At 41.2% G+C, this 22,067-nt stretch overlaps 1 protein-coding gene across 2 annotated transcripts in view; it reads right to left on the bottom strand.

Annotated features, from left to right (window-relative positions):
* A1cf (APOBEC1 complementation factor) overlaps positions 1 to 22,067 on the bottom strand; it is a 77,446-nt gene that overhangs the window by 6,872 nt on the left and 48,507 nt on the right. The window contains exons 5-11 of one of the 2 annotated variants that reach the window (XM_075973833.1): positions 19,735 to 19,973; positions 18,238 to 18,402; positions 11,436 to 11,533; positions 7,174 to 7,447; positions 4,956 to 5,161; positions 1,569 to 1,705; positions 716 to 867 (exon numbers count right to left, since the gene is read on the bottom strand). In XM_075973833.1, coding sequence (XP_075829948.1) covers positions 716 to 867; positions 1,569 to 1,705; positions 4,956 to 5,161; positions 7,174 to 7,447; positions 11,436 to 11,533; positions 18,238 to 18,402; positions 19,735 to 19,973 — 1,271 coding nt within the window. The remainder of the gene's footprint in view (positions 1 to 715; positions 868 to 1,568; positions 1,706 to 4,955; positions 5,162 to 7,173; positions 7,448 to 11,435; positions 11,534 to 18,237; positions 18,403 to 19,734; positions 19,974 to 22,067) is intronic. The other variant, XM_075973834.1, reaches the window with a different exon arrangement.

Raw genomic sequence — 22,067 nt, 5'->3', positions numbered from 1 at the left:
TATGTACACACACACAAACACACACACATGTGTACACACACACACAAACACACACACATGTGTACACACACATACACATAAATCTTAAAAGAACAAAAGAGGTGAAATGTAATAGAGGAAAGCAGCTGACCCTGACCTCTGGCCTCCACACACGCACTTGCAAACAAACATATATTTATATTACACGTACATGCACACATTGGCATGCACACACAGTCATACAGACACAAACAAAACATAAAAAGTAGGAGCCAAACAAAGGTTAACCAATAGTGGCCAAGTTGTTTAACCTCCCCAGTTTTAGGCTTCTATATCTGTAATATGAGAAGATTACATTCTCATAGGGCTGCAAAGTACCGTCGGGGTCCCTGGGGAAATATCAAGCTTGCTGAGTGCTTCGATGAGTACCCAGCTCTTAGCAAGCGCTCAGTTAAATATCTGCTAATAATAATACCAAAATCTTTTACTAGGAGAAAAAAAAACCCAACAAACAATCTGCACCACACTTGGGGTGTTGACTCATTCAAGGTCACACAGCCGCTTAACACAGAGGCAGATGGGAGCCCGCTTAGGCTAATCTGATTCAGTTCCCCGTATCTTTCCCAACGGCACAAGGTGCAAGTCAGAACTATTGAAGTTGAGGCTCCTACAAAGGAGGGATCCAGACACTCTGCAGCCTGTAATGTCTGGTACAAATGATCCCGCCCCCCAGTACCTGGGAACACAGTGGCGGAGGCGGCTGTGGCTGCTGTAGTCGCGGCGTCTCCTCCTTCTGTGGGGATGCCTAAGGTCTGTAGCGTGTGCTCTGCGGCATACGTCTTTGCCTCATCCACATACGCACTTAGCTTCGGAGGTGTGAACGGGTGGCTGGAAAACACAGCCGGTCACGTGAATTATTCAGAAACTTAGACACCCAGTCAGATGAAAAACCAAAGGCAGTTTTAGCTTTTAAAGAGGATTCATGGTGGGATTCTATAGGGTTTCTCCATTCTGTTTGCTGCAAAAATAAAAATTCTACATATACACATGCATGGGACTATTTGTGAATTGATCTAGCAATTTGGTATGGCATTTCTGGGGAACATGCGTAAGTTTTACTATATGACACTTCTAAGGTATGCGTCATTCCTAAAATATATAAATGTAGTCTGGAGGTAAAATCCAGAAGGTGATATCTACTAACAGATCAGATCTTTGATATAAAATTAAAAGGTAGGTCAGAAGGATATGCAGTAAATGGCAACGTCTGGAGGGTCACTTGTGTCGACCTGAACGCTGCAGAAGGAATCTGTTCTGTATAGTCCTTTATTCCCCTCTGACCTCTGACCAGCCCGGTTCCCTTAGTCAGTTATCCTACAGTCCTTGTGCTGTATGAAACTTTGGGGTTTTAGAAGCCAGCTAACAGCTAGGGCATACATCCCAGCTGAGCATCTCTCTGCCTTATTTAATTACGAAGGAATAGGTAGCAGACTTGAGACTGCCACTGGAGCAATGATCAAATACACAGAACACACAGGCTAATCTCATTCTAGAATCTCTATTGCTAGGAGCTGGGGGAGAGTACGCACATTGCAGGATTCTGGCTGGCCAGTGCTGGGATAGTTACTTTGTATAGGAATAATTGTCTTTGGTCTTGTCCAATGGCAGAATGCAGTTGGTACACTGGCTGTCCCCAGTTATTTTTCTGACAGATGTCTTCTAGTATCTACAAGAGTAGAAAAAGAAATGATTTCTCTCCCAAATGTCGCATTTGCATTACTTCTCTGGCATTTAGGTTCCAAGTTCTGACCTTCAGTTTTTACTAATAGAAAAGAGAAAATGCCATGTAGCTTAACAACTCATAAAATTTAAGTGGAACTCGATCCGAACTCCATTTAAGCTGTAAATGTCTATTATAGTTCATAAAATCATTTTCACACCATTTACTCCCACAATTACACATATCACACATGCACTCACGCACTATGAACTTAATAACTCTTCATATTTTTTGTTTTATTTTTATTTATTTTGCTTATTCCCGGGTTTAGGAAATTGGTGTGAGATCTGCATATTCCTGCCCCCACAGCCCTTGTTCAGAGTGGCTGAGGGAAATTAACCAGAGAAGGTTTCTTGGCCATGTGCCATTTGCCATAGGCTTTTTAACTTCACAGTTTTGAAAAAAAATCATTTTGATTTTGAAAAGTTTCAAAAATTTCATTTTCTTGCCTTGTTTCATATATTTGGACTTTGTGTATGTGAGTGTTTTGACTGCGTATATGTGCGGCATCTGCGTGGTGCCTACAGGGGTCAGCATATCTGGAACTGGAGCTACAGACAGTGAGCCACTATGTGGGTGTCAGGAAACCTGACCTGTGTCTTCTGTAAGAGCAGCAAGTGTTCTTTTTTTTTAAATATTTATTTATTTATTATGTATACAAGATTCTGTCTGTATGTCTGCAGGCCAGAAGAGGACACACCAGACCTCATTACAGATGGTTGTGAGCCACCATGTGGTTGCCGGGAATTGAACTCAGGACCTCTGGAAGAGCAGGCAGTGCTCTTAACCACTGAGCCATCTCTCCAGCCCTTGGCTCAGGATTTAGGATTTATTAATAAACCCTAATAGGTATTTATGGTGGTGATTTTTAAAACCTTACTTGGCAATGTGCGGCTTTTAGCTGTTTAAGACATACGTTGGTGTTTTGTCTACATGTATGTCTGTGTGAGGATGTTAGACCTTGGAGTTACAGACAGTTGTGAGCTTCCACGTGGGTGCTGGGAATTGAACCTGGTTCCTCTGGAAGAGCAGCCAGGGCTCTTAAACACTGAGCCATCTCTCTAGCCCCGGACAATCTGGTTTTGCTATCTATCTGCATGTTTATTTTTTACCGTTTTAAGCACCCCAAACAGAATCTTTTCTCAAAACATTCATGGTTTCTTTACTCTAACGCCGATTTTGGTGCTGCTGAGGTCCTGATCCGCCTTTCACACGCAGATTCAGTATGTGTGTGGAACAGGGCTGGAAGCTGAGACAAGAGCAGTGCAACGCAACAATGCCTCCCGGCTCTCCGGACAGAGCCTCTTAGCTCAATGTTCTCACGGTTAACCCAGCTGCTGTCTCTCACCACGTTTTCCAGTTTATTAATTTAATGATTGCGCTTATTTTTCTTTATTAAAAAGCCCTTGGTGTCACTTTCTGTTGTTTATAGAGCATGCTCTGAGGTTCCCGAGCAATTGTCAGCTTTTACTAATAGATCATCTGTCTGCCCATTTATGCCAGTTGAGCAAACACGCTGAGGGGCGTGGCCTCCGCAGCTGCTGGCTGGGCAGGGCAGTTTGGAACCCTGTCTACTGGTTCCAGATTCCTACCTCTGCCATGGGGTTGGTCTCCAGCTACGGTGACTGGGGTGGCATGGTTTCGATTTTTCCACTATGGTCTTAACAATTCAGAGACAGATTAGGTAGATACCTTTCACTATGGCCGACTTCTTCCCGCATTTAATGGATAAGCAGAGTTTTTGCTCAGAATGACTTTTTCACCACGGTACCTGGTTTCACTGTAATTATCTCTTGATGTGTCAGTATTTTCTCACTGGGTTGCCATATGATTTATGATTGCAAGGATTTTGTTAGATTCATTTTTGCATCTCTTGTGTCTCGCACACATGGCACATTAGAGAAGCCATATAAATGTTATTTTTTAAACAAATGGTTCTTGTTTACCACTGCAATAGACATTTTTCTTCTTCTTTTTTCAATGCTTGCATAGAGTTTGAAGAAGCGTTACTTAAAGGTATAAGAAAGAAAAACAAAGCTATATTTTTGCCTTCCTCCTGAGGGCAAGGAAGCTTCCCCCAAAGTCCACAGCCAAGTGGCTTCAGAGGGAGCAACATGTGGTACCCACGCATGGGATAACCTGGGCTTACCCGAGACTGAGTCTGTTTGGTTCTCATTTTCAAAATGGTCTTTAGTTTTCCTATTGGAATGACCTTTATAACTTTCAGTGCCCACTAGTAACAAAAACTCACAGCTACACAGAAACATGGACAGGCAGAGTATTAAATGAAAGCAAACAGCAGTTACCATCATGACATTGCCCAATAAAAAGCATTCTAGAAGACTTTATATGACGGATGGCATTTTTATAGTTAATCTTTTACCTAGATTCCATCTGGAATGCTCTCTCTCTCTCTCTCTCTCTCTCTCTCTCTCTCTCTCTCTCTCTCTCTCTTTAATTTTTTGAGATTATAATATAATGACATTTTTCCCTTCCCTTTCCTCCCTCCAAAGCCTTCTGCATGCCCTTCCCTACTCTTCTTGAAATTCATGGCCTCCTTTATTAATTATTACTGTGTATGTATATGTAGTATGTGTATGTATACATATATATTCTGAAATAACCTTTTCTGTCTGTATGATGTTACTTGTATGGATGTTTTTAGTGCTGACTGCTTGACACCAGACAACCAATTGGCATTTTCCTCCCTGGGAAAGGCTGCCTTTCCTGCTGCCAGCTTTACTCAGTTGCCTATAGTTCTTTGTGGGGGTTGAAGTCCAGGAGGCTTTCCCCATCCATGTTGTCATGTCTATTGTTGTTGTTCTTTTAATACCATACATACATGTCCTAAACAGTCAACAAAATGCTCCTAGCTATGACTCCTCTTCTCTTCTGTTCTTGACCAACCTGCTTCATAAGCATTTATTCTGAGCAAAGGTCTTATTCCATGTTATTTTCACTTAAGATTATGGTTGACATTCTTTTTCCCCTTTTTTTGTTTGTTTTATATTTTTCTGGATTGTGATTAAGTGAAATGAAGGGCCTTTTAGTGCCAGAATGGCAGCCAGTCTTAGCCGCTCTCCTGAATCTGTTAAGCTGATGGTCACAGAACAGTAGCCCAAGTAAGCATCAATGCCAACCATTCAAACAATGGGTCCGGGGCCAACTTAACCACCTCTGCAGTGATATTACCTACCTGAGGAGCAAGTTTAATCCCTTGCGGTTTTAGAGAGACAGGATTCATCGGGGTGAGTTCCATCCCAGGCAGAAGGTCATAGAGTTTGGCTTCTCGCTTGTCTGCTTTGACCTGGTATCCGCGGCCCAGGCCTGTGTATGCCAAATACCCACGGCCGCCCAGTCCTCTCACTCCCGCAGCCCCTACAGGGACATTCATGTAAATTTCTAGGAATGTAAGAAGGCATTAAACCGAATCAAACCACCAGAAAATCACCCTGAATCTTACTGTAATGGAAAAGTTAGCCCAAGTCACATTGATTACTGCCCTGAGGATGGACAGATAACCGCAGATTCTGGTGAAATGAAACTCAACTTCAGGTAAGGGCCAACATCAGGGAAGGAGAAAGCTCCTTAGGAAGACATCAGTTCATTCCAGGGGATCGATAAGAACACAAGTCATTTCAAATTTTGCCAGAGAGAACGGCACTTTAATTACCTTTTTGCTACTATTTTTTTTGATCACTAAGGTTTAGTATAAAGTTATTAAAATGTCCCAATATAGTATGACCACTTGAATTACAGTTAGACTGGCGTAGGGACTATCACAGTGACCGCCACACTGCCAGGAAGCCAGAATGAATTTCATTAGCACATCCCCAATGAGTCATCAGAAAAACATTTAGAAAGCATTTATTTTTCTTTTTTAAGTTTACCACTCTCTATTATGCGTTGTCAATGTGGGGCTTAGATTTCCGTTGAGTTTCATACACAGATTCCTTTTGATTTTTGTTTTGCCACATTGCTACATTGATTTCCTATTGGTGACACAAAGGAATGAACCATTAGGTTGATTACTCTTCACCCATAAATATTATTCATTGATTACATTTTTGTAAATGCTATGTATTATTTTTCCCTTGGAATGAAGTTTGCTTTCTTCTACATCACAACTGGTTGATAACATGTAAGATATATGGATTAATTAATGATATATTATTTATATGCATAAGGTTTTGATGACATAATTTGTTATAATATGTAGAAAGTATTTTGGATAAGACGTTGGTTATTACTTTTACATTGCAATTTTGGTAGGGGTGATTGTATTGTGAGCGTAGAACTTTTAAGTCCATTGAAGAGGTCTTAAAATGCTCAATTCATTTCTCCCTGAAAAAGAATGCAATATAGCCATGTAATAGTATCCGCAGAAATCTGGACGGGGCTCTTCCAAGAGTGGATTTAAATGCATCATTTGTTCCTATTTTCCAGATTGCTATCATATAGGGAAAACAGGATTGGGATCCAGATAATGTTAGCCATACCCAAGAAAACTTCAGTGACATATAGTACAAAGCAGAGAAAAGTAACTTCATATAAATATTGAATTTCCTGAGCTCAGAAACCTGCTCAAACAGAGAGTCTGTGTAAGATTCAAACATGAAATATTTCTAGTCTGGCAGTGGGATTGAATTTGTTTTCTATTTTGAATTTATTTGGTTTCCTATATACTAAAGAAACACTAATTTCCTTAATAGTTTGGCTTCTTCAACATTACCACACACAGCCGGAGTGGTGTACATCTGCCATTACAATTCTCAGGAGGCCGAGGCAGACGTTGTGAGTTCAAGGCCAGCCTGGAATAGATAATAAGCCCTTGTCAGAAACACATAGACAAACATAACACATGGATCTGGGAGAGTGTTCAGATGAGAATCCTTCATATAAATGAACCGTATGGATGATAATTTGTGATTGGCCTGCAAAGTGTGTCCATCAAGTACAGATGTGCCTTCAAGTGATTTCGCTGTCTGAGCTGATTTCCGTCGGACCATGCTTCTTTCCCTTAGAAGTTCTGCACTCAGTCTAATTACACGTTAGTGCCACATAGTAGTCTAAAACAGAGAGCAGGAAACAATGGGTATGGCGCTAGGCTGTATTCTGTATGTATTTTATGGGTCCATGCAAGGATCTAATTGTATACTAGACTCATTAGTACCAACTTCTGACAAGTATTTTTCAATAGCCAGTTGTGATGTGAAAAAAAAATAGATTCCTATAAAATAAGAGACACTGAAATATTTGATTTTTAACAAATAATTTTCTAGTCTTTTTCTCCCAGTGAATCCATCCAATCTGTCTAAGGCTACAGAACTGTAATTTATAGTCCATTAGAACTATAGTTTATCAGTCATTTGAACTGTAAGAGTTACAGTAAACCCAACACTAAATTGTGTTACCTCTGACAGAAGGGGCCCGGATGAGGGCCCTGTTGCTGAGATGTCCTTTGGTTGCTGGGAAATGAAGACTTGGAATGGCTGCGTAGGCTTGGGGGGTATAGAAGACAGGAGCTCCAAGGTAGGCTGTGGTGGGGTCGTAAACATGGCCCAGAGGGTAGGTGTATTCACCTTGCAGCATGGTGTTCCTGCCACCTGTGCCCCGGGTGTACCTAACATAGCTGTCCTTGTCCACTGGCTTGGCCAAGGTCACCTCAATCGGGGAACCATCCAGCACCTGTGTGGAGAGCAAGGAAAAGGCAAACTGAGAAGCCATCTGACAACTCAGTACCATACAGAGTGTCTACCATTTGCTGCATTCTTACTGATTTGCCTTTCTTCATTTCTGTCTCTTAATTAGGTTCACGCTTCTGCATCAGTTGACTATTCTCTGAGTGGTTTTGTTGGTCAAACTGCACAAGTGTCAACAGGTTTAACAATGCTATGGTGACTACTGAGTTTATAATACAGAGATAATCAATGAGACATACAATTACTCAGTATTTCCTATTATGTGTGATTTAGGTGTTTAAAATTACATAGTTATGTGAGTATAAAAAGCTGGAGATCTTTATGGGTGCAAAACAAATTAAGCAGCACAATAAATGAAGTTGATGGAAATCATTAAAGATGTCTTGTCATTTATCAATAGCATGGTGATGAAGTCCCATCAGGCCTTTCCAAATGGCTCCCTAAGGCAGCTACACAATAGGTGAGCGTTTCCTGGGGAGGGAGAGGAGTCTAGGTAGAGGCTCAAGGAAGAGGGACCTGCTAAACTCTTGCATTGTCCTTGTAAGGCAAATGTTTGAGAAGCGGGGAGCAGATGAATAGGGGTGGCAGGGGTTGGGATATAGCTGAGAGCGAGGCTGAGAGCTCTCCAGTCAGGTACAACTTAAGGTACAACGCCCGTAGGAATGATTGCAGCAGCCGAGTGGTGACGTCCACCTTTAATTCCAGCACTCAGGAGGCACACAGGAGGGTCTCTGTGAGTTTGAGGCCAGTCTGATGCAAAGAGTGAGTTCTTTGACAGCCAGGACTACATAGAGATACCCTCCCTGTCTTAAAAAACCAAAATAAATAAACAAGCAAATAATTTAGAAAAGAAAGAAATAAAAAGGAAAGAACTTTTGTAATACCTAGAAACAAAAAAGTGGCTATGAAGGTCAGAAAACTATTCTCTGTGTCCACTGTGTGAGTCTTGAGGAGTGAAATCAGAATCACCAGGCTTGATAGGAACACTTTTACCCTCTGAGTCATCTTATTAGACACCCTGTGCCATTTCACTGGTGTCCTTGAATTGTCAATATGATCAATACTTTACAGTAGACAGTCAAACTCTCACTTCGTCTAATAAATATAAATATCCATAGGTGTACTAAGAAGCCTAGGAAAAAAATTTTATGTTACGATTAAACAGCAGTTGTTAGTATTTACTAGAAATAACTTACTAGTAATAATAATGCATAATTAGCTACATATTTGTAAACATTGTTATAGAAATGTTTAGGTACAAGTAATAACTGAGTTTCCATCTCGACATAATGTAACCAGCTACTCCAAGCTCCTGTTATTGGCTTGAGATACTTTGGAAGAAAGCAGTACTGATAAGTCTACAAACAATTTAAAATTTTGTTACGGGGAAAGCATTTTTAATTACCTATTTGTTAATATTTTTCTGTAGGTTCACTAAGGTTCAGTATGTGCTTGCTAAAACATCAAAACATAGTATGATCATTTGACTTACAGTTAGTCTTGGCATAGAGACTGTTACATTGAAAGCCACTCTTCCGTCAGTGTAGTCAGAAGAGAATTTGACTATCCCACCCCCACCACAATGGACTGTCTCTTAAATGTCGAGCCAAAATAAAGGCTCCTTTCCTTAAACAAACAAACAAGCCAACAAACAAAACGACAATAACTTGAACAGTTTACCACTGGAATTTTTCTGGCATATTATTTATCATTGAGTTTATAATTGCTGGGTCTTCTCAGTACATTTAGGTAAGTTTGCTAAGAGAAAGTTAGCTTACAAATTGTTTTTGAAGTAGTAACAGTTTTATGATACTAGTATGATAATCAATGAAAAATAATGTTTTGGTCATAGGTACATTTAAATATAAATTGATTTTACTTTTAGTGTTTTTAGTCCTCTTTTTTTTTTAAAAAAAATACTTCAGAGTTGCCACTTCCTTCCTTAGGGATTTTTTTAAAGATTTATTTATTTACTTATTTATTATATATATAGTGTTCTGTCTGTCTATATGCTTGCACACCAGAAGAGGGCACTAGTTCTCATTACAGATGGCTATGACCCACCATGTGGTTACTGGGAATTGAACTCAGGACCTCTGGAAGAACAGTCAGTGTTCTTAACCACTGAGCCATTTCTCCAGCCCCTCCTTAGGGGATTTAAGATATTACTGGGTCCATGAGGCTGCACATGCCCCAGGCTTCCTTGTGTTTGAAGGAATCTGTGCTAAGAAGCCTCGCCCTTGTCCTCCAGATCCAATCACCACCAATGTCCAGCCCGCACTCTGCTTCACATAAGGTTCTCTTCAGGGCTCCTGGGCCACTGCATTGTCATGGGATTTGGCCAACAAGGAACTCTGGGTGTGAACAGTGAATTTAGGTTGTGTTTTCCTGGTGCCCTCCATCAGAGGTCATCTTGGGCCCACTGTATTCTTGACCAAAGACATTTCAGATGAAGCCTCAGGGTGGCAGGACTCTAGATCCATGCCCCTCTCAAAGGGCCCTGCTCTCCACAGTTCTTCTCAGTTCAGTATTCTACTAACTCTCCCGCTCCCTCTCTTGTGCCTCTATTGCCAGAATCCTGCCAGCTCTAGCATCTGACCTTGTGTTTTTGAATCCCCTTTTCTCACATTTCTGGAGTGAGTTCCTAGCCGAACATCATCTACCAGAACCTTGACTGAGAGAAGCCTCAAGGGGCACAATAGTCTCTTAGGCATTTTGCTCTCACCAAATTTTCTCTTCTCAGATTTTCTCTGGATCTACCCAAGTTCTGCTGTGAGGACAGATTTGTCTAGCTATAATTTGCCTATTCAAAGTATATCCAAGTTTCATAGGTTCTTTTGCACAGCATCTCCTCATCTATGTGGTTTTCTGAGTGTCTAATGACCCATTTCTTCATTTGAATTTTCTACTTTTAAATGTTTTCTAATAACATTGAACTGACTACTTTGCAGAGGTGTCTGTGGCCCTGTTTTCTAGACTCTCAGCTCTTTGACAAACAGTTTTTCTTTGATTAGTTTGTGTCCTGGACACAACTAGCAGATCAGTGGCCCCTAGACAGGTTTCAGTGCTTATTGGACCGTTGTAAATACTACACAGGTTTCTATAAATAAATGAACACTAGGAATCCAGAAGGTGATTTTCTCCCAGACCCCAAGGAGAAGGATACTAAGCCTCCAGTATTCGGAAGATCAAATATTGAGGAAAGAATGACAGCTATCTTGACATTTTTTTCACCAACCATCATCAGTTACTGGTAAGAAAGTGCAATAATTAGAGAAAATTGGAATGTGGTTTGAATGAGAATGGCCCCCAAAAGCTCCCAGGTTTTCATGTTTAGTATCAGTTGATAACTATTTAGGATTGGAACGTGTGGCTTTGGTGGAGGAGGTGTGTCACTGGGAGTGGCTTTGAGGTTTTTAAAGTCCACATCAGGCCTCTCTCTCTCTCTCTCTCTCTCTCTCTCTCTCTCTCTCTCTCTCTCTCTCTCTCTTTCTCTCTCTCTCTGCCTGATGTCTGCAGATCAAGATGCAAAACTCTCAGCTGCTTCACCAAGACCATGCTTGCCTGCCCTTGGCATGTTCCTTGTCATGATGATAATGGACTCCCCTCTGAAACTATAAACAAGACTCCAATTAAATGCTTTCTTTGTGAAGAGTTGCCTTGGTCATGGTGCTTCCTCACAGTAATAGAATACTAACAAGGACGGGGGAAGCAAACTTTAATTCCTTCCTCTAAGAAAGCCGAGGACTAGTGACTTGTCCAATTCAGAAAAAAATTGAATTAGGATTTGCCACTTAGTCACCTCTTTCCCCTTTGTATCTTTAGCTGTTATTTCTCTTCTGTGCATCCCCAAGACCGCTGTCAGCAATGGACAAAGCTGGGGTATGATGGACTCCTTAGATTACTCTTTGGTATAGCATGTCCATACCAAGCCTGGCTGGAATCTGTAAGCGTTTTATTTTCTCCTGCATTACCTTGCCATTTAAAGCTTTCATAGCTTCAACTGCATCTTCTCGGGCACTGAAATGCACGAAAGCGTAGTCCCGGATCTTCTTCACCCGCTCCACAGCTCCTGCAGATAAAATGCCGGCAGCACCGTTAGCAAACTTGAGACAGTTATGTGATTAACTCCCAAGTGTGTGAGCACCCTGTGAGACCCCTTTGTATGTCAAGGTTTAAAATTCTGTGTAGTCAACATTAACTTTTGCTTCTCATAAAAATACTTAAAATCTGATTCATTAGAAATAGTTATAAATTATATACTCTAATTCCTATATTATACAGCATTGAAGGGCAAGAATGGCATCTTTTGCATATTATGAAATATAAAAGGTAATAAATAATGCTCGATAAAGGTAAAGTGTTATTAAATTGACATGAACTCAGTTATTGGTCATCTTGTACACATATATTCAACTTATTTACTTCAAAATACTGCTTTATCTGGTGTTGGAGGCTGCGGAAGTATACAGCATAGGACAACTGATAATTCAGGCATCAACACATATCTCTGATGAAGATAATTGTGTTTAGCAAGGCTTACAGGACCACTGACTCTGATAACTGGTTGCCTGTATCTGTAATTTCTCTCATGTGCCACTTCACTTTTTCCCATTAACAGCTTTGGGTGTTTTCCCAGTGCTTATGTGGTTATCTCATGAAAATATTCCGTTGCCTGGGCATATATATCTGTGGGTGGTCAGAAGAATGACTTTTCATTCAGCTGTATAGTTTTGATATGTAGAATATATACTGAGACATGCTTTATAACTGGATCTATTTGTCCTACAAGAATTGCGGACACTTAATAACCTGCCTTGATCTTTTGCTCAGACTAACTGCACACATTTGGCTCAGTTCAAATTAGCAAATTCAAACCAGACTAAAGACTTTTTTAAATGGATCATAAGTTTGAAACCTTACAGCTACGTACAAGGTCAGAGTCACAAATGTCCAACCAAGGTTACTAAGAAAAGCATGCCAATTCTCCATTTGCCAATCTACTAACAATGGATCTGTGTCTCAAAGTTGGCATTGGGCACTGTGCCCCAATCTGGTATGGTCTTGCTTCTATGGTGTTCGATCCTTGTGTTGCCATGGTAAACAGCTCAGCTCCTTATGTCTTGCTGTGACAATGTATATCTTACCAATGAGAGTAATTTCTTTATTGCTTCAATACTCCTGAAGAAGAAGAGCTTTTTAGAATAAAGGAAGAAGCTAGAAGAAGCTAGGAGGAATTAGAAGTAGGACAGGAGAATTAGAATAGAAAAAGAACAATAACAAAACTGATGTGGAAAAACACATAGTGGAGAAATCATTTCACCTTCAGATCTTGCTAAGCCCCTTGCTTGCCATAGTATTCTCTCTGAACCCTGAGAGGTCTAAGAGGCTGGTACCCAAAAGACTTTGCTAATCTGGGAGGTTCAAAACAAGGTATAGGTGTAAGAAAATGTAAGTGGACCTAGAGCAAGGTGATGCGTTTCTGAACAGGAACTACTGCATGCAGATGTTACTGCATGTTCGGAGAGGAGAGGCAGGGGTATCCACTGGCTGCTGATGTCTTCCCCAGACTCTGTTGTGGAAGAAACATTGCTGTGCAATAATTCATGGAAATGAGAGAAAGAATGATTCCCCAGCCTATCCCTATTGGTCAGTTTCACCCCAGGAGTGTAAACTCCGCCTCCTTGTCTGGGTTAGTGTGGTTGTATGAAATGCCTGATCCCAAATCCTGTGCTAGAGCATCCATCCACGTCTGCCAGGAAGAGAGAGAAGCTCTGGGCATGCGGATGGGCAATGTCATAGCGACCTGATGTAGTATCTATCTGTGATGTATCCCGTATAATTTATTTAGTACTATTTTCTTCATTTCCACAATGACATAAAGAACAGTGTTCGATGGCTTTTCTCAGGTTCTTTTGCTGGTAAGTGATCATGATTTTGATGGAGTCTGATTCTAGACCCTGTGGAAAACTGAGGTGAAGACTAACTTACTACTATTTGAAATCTTATATTCATGCTGCCCCCGAAAATACCCCATTTTATTTTCTATAAAAGAACTTTAGAATTGGGGGAGACTTTATCAATATGGTATGTTTAATTTATTTTACTTTATTTTTATGTAAATATTAGTTAGCTATGATTTTGACAAAGGAGGATTTATAATTAATTCACAGAACACACAGCTAAGGTCTAGAATTAATGTCCTATACCCTTAATTAATACCTTTATTTTAAAAAAAAAGTTGCTTCTGGAACATCTGACGTCTAAGGTAATTCCCGTCTATAGTGTGGAAAGGTTGGAAAAAGATACAAACTAATTCTAACTGTTTCTTTATAAAGAAAGGCACATACAACCGGGCGGTGATGGCGCACGCCTTTAATCCCGGCACTCGGGAGGCAGAGGCAGGCGGATCTCTGTGAGTTCGAGGCCAGCCTGGTCTACAAGAGCTAGTTCCAGGACAGGAACCAAAAAGCTACGGAGAAACCCTGTCTCAAAAATTAAAAAAAAAAATCCTCAAGAAAGGCACATACATAAGGATTTACTATAAAGATGCCAGTAATACCACTGGAGAAACAGCAAAATAAAACAAGGTCCATTTTCTCAGAAAGGATTAAATATGATACATTTATACAATCTCCACTTAGTTTTGAAAGAGACCAGAGTCGACATCCATGTACGCACATGGAAGGATCCAAACCCTATTGTCTGTTTCTAAAATATATAACACGATAAAATATGAGAATCTGTTCTAAGTATTTCAGCCCACATAGAAATAAACACAAATTCAAGTATACCTACATCCAGAGATACCTGGAAGGGTGGAGCTCAGACTGCTAAGAATGGCTATTACAGGGATGGAGAGGTGTTGGGAAGGATGTAAATATTTCAAATATTTATTCTATTTTTCATTGTATGCATATGTGTATATGTGTTTATGTAGTTATGTTCACATGAGTACAGGTGCCTGTGGAGGTCAGAAGAGGGTGGTAGATCCCAGGGAGCTCAGGCCAGAGGCAGTTGTAAGCCAGCTGGCAAGGATGCTGGGGATTGAATTGGGCTCCTCTGCAGGAGCAGTACAAGCTTTTACCCCCAAACCATCTCTCCAGTCCCAAAAATGAAAACATTTTATAAACATTAGCCATTTCAATTTAGGTCATTGTATAAAGGCATCCTGACACAACAGACCCTGTTTTTATGTGCATGTTGACTGTAACGTGTGGAAAAACAGTAGCTATACCAAGACGGTTGACACTATGTTTTAATGGTAGTTGATAACTAGGTTTTCGAAGCAAGCTTTTTTCTTTGGTTTTTGGGTAAGTGGAAACTTGTTTCACTACCGCTTTAGCATGCTGGTTATCCTTCAATTTACATTAGCCTGAGTTTTAAGTCTTTTAAGCCTTTAGATTTTCTTCATTACCCATAGTTCACAGAGTCAATGTGATGTCATCCTATTCCCAGGACGAAGAGGAAGAGGAGAAAATCCTCTCCCTATCCAAGTTTAGTTCTCTCAGATTCAAGGCTGCTAAAGCATTTAGAGTCTTCACTCTGGAACACGGTTCAATGACTGTGAATTACCTTCCTTTGGAACAATGGGTGGCAGTAATCTAAGTTTTCAAACATTGCAGTGTGCTTAGCTTCTCTCTTCCCTTAGTAGTCAGTCCTTGGCTTCTTATGATAATCATACAGAACAAAATTATCTGGCTAGACAGAGAAAATTAAATAAAGCCACGTGAGCCCATGAAGCACAGGGTATACGATTAAACTGAACTTTCGGGTCAGTCTCTTTATTCCTTTTGTGTTAGATGGAGCGATGACAATGGTCCTTTCCACGACTTGTCTTGGTAAATGAGAAGTAAGGAGTTAACCAGGATGGCCTCTGTCCCTTCACTCCACTCTGCTTCCTGCTCTATAGTTTCCCAAGGGGGGGGGGGAGGCAGCTTTAGCTGCAAAAAATATCACCTTCACTTACCTCTTGCCTAGTGCCAAAGATACTAGAGCTAGGCTCTCAGTAAACACACACTGTGCCAAAGTATTTTGAGTCCATTTCCATATGCTCCCAGCACTCATGTTAGTCCAGTAGTATTTACGTTGATAACGAATTTGGGTGCTCTGAAATTCTTGCTAATATTCTAATAATTATGCCTGTTTGGGAGTGGTAATATTCAGACACCTCTCTTTATGGAAAGCTTCATTTGTGAACATCTGGACACAGTAAATTAGAAGGCAGGGGTTCAAATAACGCAATGTGGATTCCTCTCATCTAAGAACTAACCAGGCCTAGCCATACTTAGAGACCAAAGAAGAACCAGCACATTGAGGGTTGCACGGTCATAGACTAGCATCTGTGTAATAGCATTGGCCGCACACCTCACTTTAACACACTCATCCTTAGTGCTTGTGATCCTTTCTCATGATGGTCTATCAGCAAAGACCTAGATCTGGGATCCGAACACAGGAATTAGAAAAACAGACTCAAGGCGTGGTCCCCAACCCAGTAGCATTAGCTTCACCTGGGAACTTAAGAAAGACAGACATGTGGACTTAGCCAGATGGGGTAAGCAGGCTGTGTTTTTAGCAGCCCTCCAGGTGAGTCTGTTACTGCTGAACAGATGAAGGAATCAGATTTCATAGAATGACTATATTCAGAACCACAGCAGACACCCCAGGCTACACGGGGACAAAATATTGATGGCCCAGAGTTTTTGTGGCAATTTTCATTTGTTTTCCAGAGTATGGATGTAGCATTTTCCCCAGGGCAATCAGGGTTCGAAAAATATATATACAGAGTCAGATTTCCAGGGGATATTCACATTCTTCCAAAAGACCTAAACTTTAAAAATAAAAATTTAATATTACTTTTCTCTTTCTGCAAATTTTCTAATATAGCCTCAATATACTAGATCCTTGCACTGGAGAAGAAATTCGTGACTTTATTTTTCTTTTCGTCATAGGACAGATATCAGCTAACTGTTCCTGTTGGTGAAGCAGGATAATATTAACATCATACACATTGTTCTAGAACCCTGAGGGTTGTGCCGCTGACCCAAGAAGTGCCTTGGAATCGAGGGAATTCTTTAGGCTGACGATAAAAAAGGCTAATACAGTTATGCTGGAGGGGGTAGTGGTTAGGGACATGGGAGGAGATGGAGGAGGAGAGAGGAAGAGGGAGAGAAGGAAGAAGTTGGCGTTTATCATTTTCTTACAGCTTCTAGAGCACCAGTGTCTAGGCATAGCTGTCATAAATGTGCAGACTGGACCAATAACCGCTCACTATAAAAAGAATCAGTCTTTTGGTAGTTCCTCATTTTACCTCCTTTCAAAACAAAAGCAATATTTTAATTAGATGGGAAAATATTATTCACTCTGAAAAAACAAAACATAACCTAGGATGGGTGAAACACACACACACACACACACACACACACACACACACACTCCTAGACCTACACAACTCCACTGGCTTTCAGCACCCATCTAGATGGGACTTCTCTTAAACACGACTTTTCCCTGCATTCCGAGAGCAGGATGACTTAGCTATCACTTTCTCTAAATTCCTTCCCCACACAGCTCACGTCGGTTATGTCCTCCGCAGCGCGCGGCATGTTGGAGCTACCGAAGCAGCAGCAGCTGCAGGAATGAGTGCATGGACTGTGGGCTCATAAAGCTGTTAAATCTGGAGCCTGCCAGCTGCTAGCGGTGTGACTATTTAACTACTCTGGGCTCTGTTTTTTTTTTTTTTGTGTGTGTGTGTGTAGAAAATAATCGATGCTGTGAAGGAACCTCCGCGACAGGGTCATTAAGAGTTTGAATAAACGGCATATGATGTGAACACGCCCACTCCAATTTTAGTGGATTTTTTTTTTTTGCAGTTTCTGTATTAGGTATGGATTCACAGCTGTTGGTATATAGCCACACCATGATACTAAATGTCAGGGAAGGCAGAGTTCTTGAGGCTGAAGGAAGATAAATGTTTGAGAAACCATTAAAAGGGAAAAAAAATTGGTATTCCTGCCAATTATCTGCAGAGCAAATCATAAGCTTATCATCCTTTTATACATGTAACATCGTGTCCACTTACAGTTAGAAACAGACACCCTGAGAATGCAAAAACTGTCAGAGACTTAACATAACAGCACCACAGCCCACGCTTGTCAGCACTCTATAGAACTTGCCAGAAGCCCAAGACATTCTCAGTTGTGGGAAGATGTTTCTATAATAAACACAGGCTGAGGTGGCTGAGAATGTTCCCGGACATACTGCTGGAAATGGCTAGAGATGTTTTGGGTTGTTATCTGGGGTAGGTTGCTAATGCTGGTACGTGATCGGAATGGACCTTGAAATCTACCAGACTGATTCTTATCGCCAAGAAGGATTTGTTCCAAAATTTCAGTCACAAAGAGGTTGGGAAACTTTGTGTTGGTGAGACCTCCAGTTAGAGGCAGGCATCACTAACGTAGTAAATATTTACTTAGTTCTTAGTCTGAGGATCTGGGGACAGAGGAGCTAATCAGAGGAAGAACTCACAGAGTGTAGGTTAGCAGAGGTAATGTGTATTCGTTAAATAACACACAGATAAACATTAATCATAATATTCCTAAATGCTGTAGGACTATATGTCTTTTTCTGATCCCAAACTGGAGAAATAATTGGGCAATATGCAACCACTTAGGAGAAGGGGCTAAATACAAGCTGTTCTCTTTAACATCTTGGCTAATGACCTCTGGCCCAAGTGCTTTAAAAGTACATTTTGAAGACATAGTGGTACATGGGTCCTACCTGGCTTAATACTGTTGAATTCTTTCTCAATCATCTCTTCCGAGGTAGACAGCATAAGGTTCCTTACGTACAGGATTTTCACTGAAGACATCGTGTCTTCATCAACTTCGACTTCTGGCTCTGCCCAGTCTACTGCGATAGGATGTCCCCACAGCTGAATTCTTCCTGTTGACAATGATCAGAAGAACGATGAATTATTTAGAAATCACGACATCATCTCAGCTCACACTGATGGCCTTTTAAATTGAACTGACCGTCAAGGTCTTAAATGGCTAGGACCACTAAAAAAGATTATTATTGATTTTAAGACATTCAAATAATGCAAGAGCTGGACAGAAGAGACTTGTGCGTGATGAGTGGCTTACCATAAAGACTGGCTGTAAGGAGAAGTAGGATGTGGTTTGAAATGGAGAAGAAGTGAGGAAGCGGTGGGCACGTTGGACTCTCAGGACAGCTTTTATAAGGTGGGGGTAGTTTTTAAGGGGAGATAATAAAAGGGGAGAAGAGCTAAGAGTGGATTCAGGGCTCAGACAGTGTCTGACCCTGAGGAGCATTAAGAGGTCGCTTGACAGAGACTTAGAGACATCTGGGAAGAGGGTATCTCAATTATGAAACTGCCTCTATCACGTTAGTCTAGCCCCCTGTGGGTGGGGGTGCCACCCCTCGGCATGTGGTTCTAGGTTATATACAAAGGATATATAACTGGACATGAGTTAGCAAGCAGGCTAGTAAACAAAGTTCCCCCTGAGATCCCCATTTCCATTTCCACCTCCAGGGTCCTGCCTTTGATGGACTATGTGCAACCTCTAGGCCAAATGAACCCATTCCTCCCCAGTTGGTTATGAACACGATTTTATCACAGCAACAGAGATACAATCTGGAAAACAATCTATTAAACAGGGGGACTCAAACTCAGAAAGAAACAAACTGTGTTTTCTCTCTCGTACATATCCTAGTTCGGAATGTGTATGCATGTGTCTGTAAATGTGTATAAATGTGCATAAAGTTTGAAAACCTAAAAAAGAGAACAATTTTTTTTTTATTAAGAGTTCTGAGGAGGCTGGGTAGGGCAGAAGGCACACGTGGCATGAGAGAGGGCAAAAGTCTAGGGGAAGCTTATGTAGGGGACCAGAGGATGTAAAGAAAAAGAAGGGGAATTTAATAAGACACTCTGAAAATGTCACGATATCTGATGCCTCGTTTGCTACTTTACAAAGCACATAAGCAGGGCTAGGACATAACCGAGTGGTAGAACGTTGGCCTAGAAAGCTCACTCTGTTCAATCAACAGCACTTTAAAAAAAAGCACAATCAAGAAAAACTGTACAAGGACAAAGTAAATCCAGAGTTTCGTTGTCCCCAAATCTGGTGGCTCTTGTAGTTTTCATAAGAGTGGACGATAATGCCACTCTAGATCAGTGGTTCTAACCTGGGGTCATGACCAGGTTGTTTGTAAGATATCTACATTACAATTCAGGTAAGCTGGAAGGACGCCTACCTGGCAGCAGCCTCCTCCTAGCCATGGCGGCTGCGCGGTGACTCTCATATTCCACAAAGGCGAATCCCCGGTTTTTGGTTTTATCTGCGGCGCTTGGATAGACGATGACATCAACAACTCCTTCTGTGACCTTTTTCATCTCTGATAAGATTTCTTCCCTCTTTTTGGTTTTGGGGATTCCTCCCACAAACAGTCGGCAATTGTCCACGCTAGCACAGACTCCCAGGAGACGCCCTTTCCTAAGGTGGGGTGGGGGGCGGGGGAGGAAACAGTTTTTGTAGTTGGCAATCCGTGTGTAACAAAGGATGTTTCGGTACAGACGGACAGACCTGTTCCCTTTCCTCTGGTTTGAAACCAGGGCCTGGCAGTGCATGGTAGATTTGACCAAACATTTTAGGGAAGAAAAAGAGAGAAAAGTTGATTATCGCCTGGTTTCTTTAGGCTGGATCTGGGTTCACCACGTGCAGTCCGTTCTCATCACTTCCCAGTATCCCAGGACCAAGGCTGCTACACTGGGCTCCATTCCTCAGTTCACCTACTTACACTGTGTCACTGGGTTTTGCCACACCTCCTGATTCATGTATATTGTCCTCAGGCCGAGAAACTGTTCTGATATGATTGGCATTAACCCTCCCCCAATAAAAACAAAATTGAAAAGAGCCAGCAAGTTTGCTCAATAAATAAAGGTGCCTCCTGTTAATAAGTCCACTGGAGCTGGGCGGTGGTGGCGCATGCCTTTACTTTAGTCCCAGCACTTGGGGGGCAGAGGCAGGTGGATCTCTGTGAGTTCAAGGCCAGCCTGGTCTACAAGAGCTAGTCCCAGGACAGGTCCCAAAACTACAGAAAAATTCTGCCTCAAAAAAAATCCAAAAACCAAGAACAAACAAACAAACAAACACATTGGTGAGAGCTCTGTCTCTGGACTCACATGCTAGAAGGCTAGAATGAGTTCCCATAAGCTGTCATTTGACCTCCACACTCAGAGTGCACACAAAGTAAATAAAAATAAATTAGAAATAGTCTCTTGTCTATAATAGATGGTTTTCTTATGTTCGTTTTTCCCCACAAAAGAGCTTGCAAGATGAGCAAAATGTGTGTGATTTCTGTTTTACAAAAACTGAACTTGAGATTCCTAGAAATGAAGTGATAAGGTCTTATTAATCCTGAGAGGTGAAACTGGCCCTGGGGCCTCTCTTTTTTCTCCTTTACGGCGTCGCCTGTTAGTAAGATGAAAGGTGTCTTCTCCGGCATGGGTAGCTGGCAAGTTTTAAGCGTACGTACCTGTTGCTTAAACAGACCTTCACTGGCATAGACACTGCCAAACTAAGGTGAGGCCCAAGTCATAGGTATGAATATGGCTGCCATCAATTAAGAAATCCAAACTGTAAGTGAGCAGTGTCTCCCAACACAGGCCTGTTCTAAGGCAATTTTGTTGAGATGATATTTTCTGGTACCTAGGCAACGTCTCATTGCGTACCTTGGTATATTGTCCCTGGCTCTTTTTAAAATACTTTCCTAGTTTTACGTGTGGGAGTACTTTGCCCACACATATGTGTGTGTATCACATGCATGTGCACAGAAGAGGGATTTGTCTCCTGGGACTGGCATTTCAGATAGTTGTCAACCACCATGTGGGTGCTGGGAACCAAATCATACTGTCAGCAAGAACAGCAAGTGCTCCTAACTGCGGGACCACCTCTCCAAGCCAGTGAACAATTGTCAAACCATCCAAAAATGTCTTCTTCCTTTCTAAATGTATTTTTAAGGGTGCACATTGTGGTCTCTGGTTGAGAAACTCTAGTAAAAGGAAGACAGGCTTTCACAATGAAGGACACTCTGCAGTCACTAACAATAGTAATATGGAAGCATGTTTGGCAATTAAAAGGTATTCAACATCACACTACTCAGGTTTTTTTAAATAAAGAATATAAGAATAATTACATGGGGCCATTCTGTTTATGAAAGATTATAGAAAGTCTGGGAAGACAGTCAAATATCAACATAGTACCTTAGGCACCAGGGTTGTGGATTAATAGTTTTAATTTTTATACTGTTTGCTTTCTGATGTTTTCTATGTGTTAAATATTAGACTGTGGGCTTTACTAATAACTTGAATTACTGAAGACAGTAAGGTATCCTTAACAAAAACTCCTTGTTCATCATGAGGAAAAGGTCGTCTTTAATCAAGTGGAAGATCAGTCTGCTTTTCTTGGAACTACTTGGCTCTTGATTGCCAGGGGTTACTGTCTGGTTATTGCTTACCCTTTTCTGAAGAGCCAAGGGCAGGAGTCAGAATCGATAGACCCATCTCACTTTGGTGACATTTACCAGAG

This window comes from Microtus pennsylvanicus, chromosome 5 (assembly GCF_037038515.1).
Source record: "Microtus pennsylvanicus isolate mMicPen1 chromosome 5, mMicPen1.hap1, whole genome shotgun sequence".
Taxonomy (NCBI): Eukaryota; Metazoa; Chordata; class Mammalia; order Rodentia; family Cricetidae; genus Microtus; species Microtus pennsylvanicus.
Note: the sequence above shows the minus strand (reverse complement) of the source record. Positions and strands in the feature narration are given on the sequence as shown.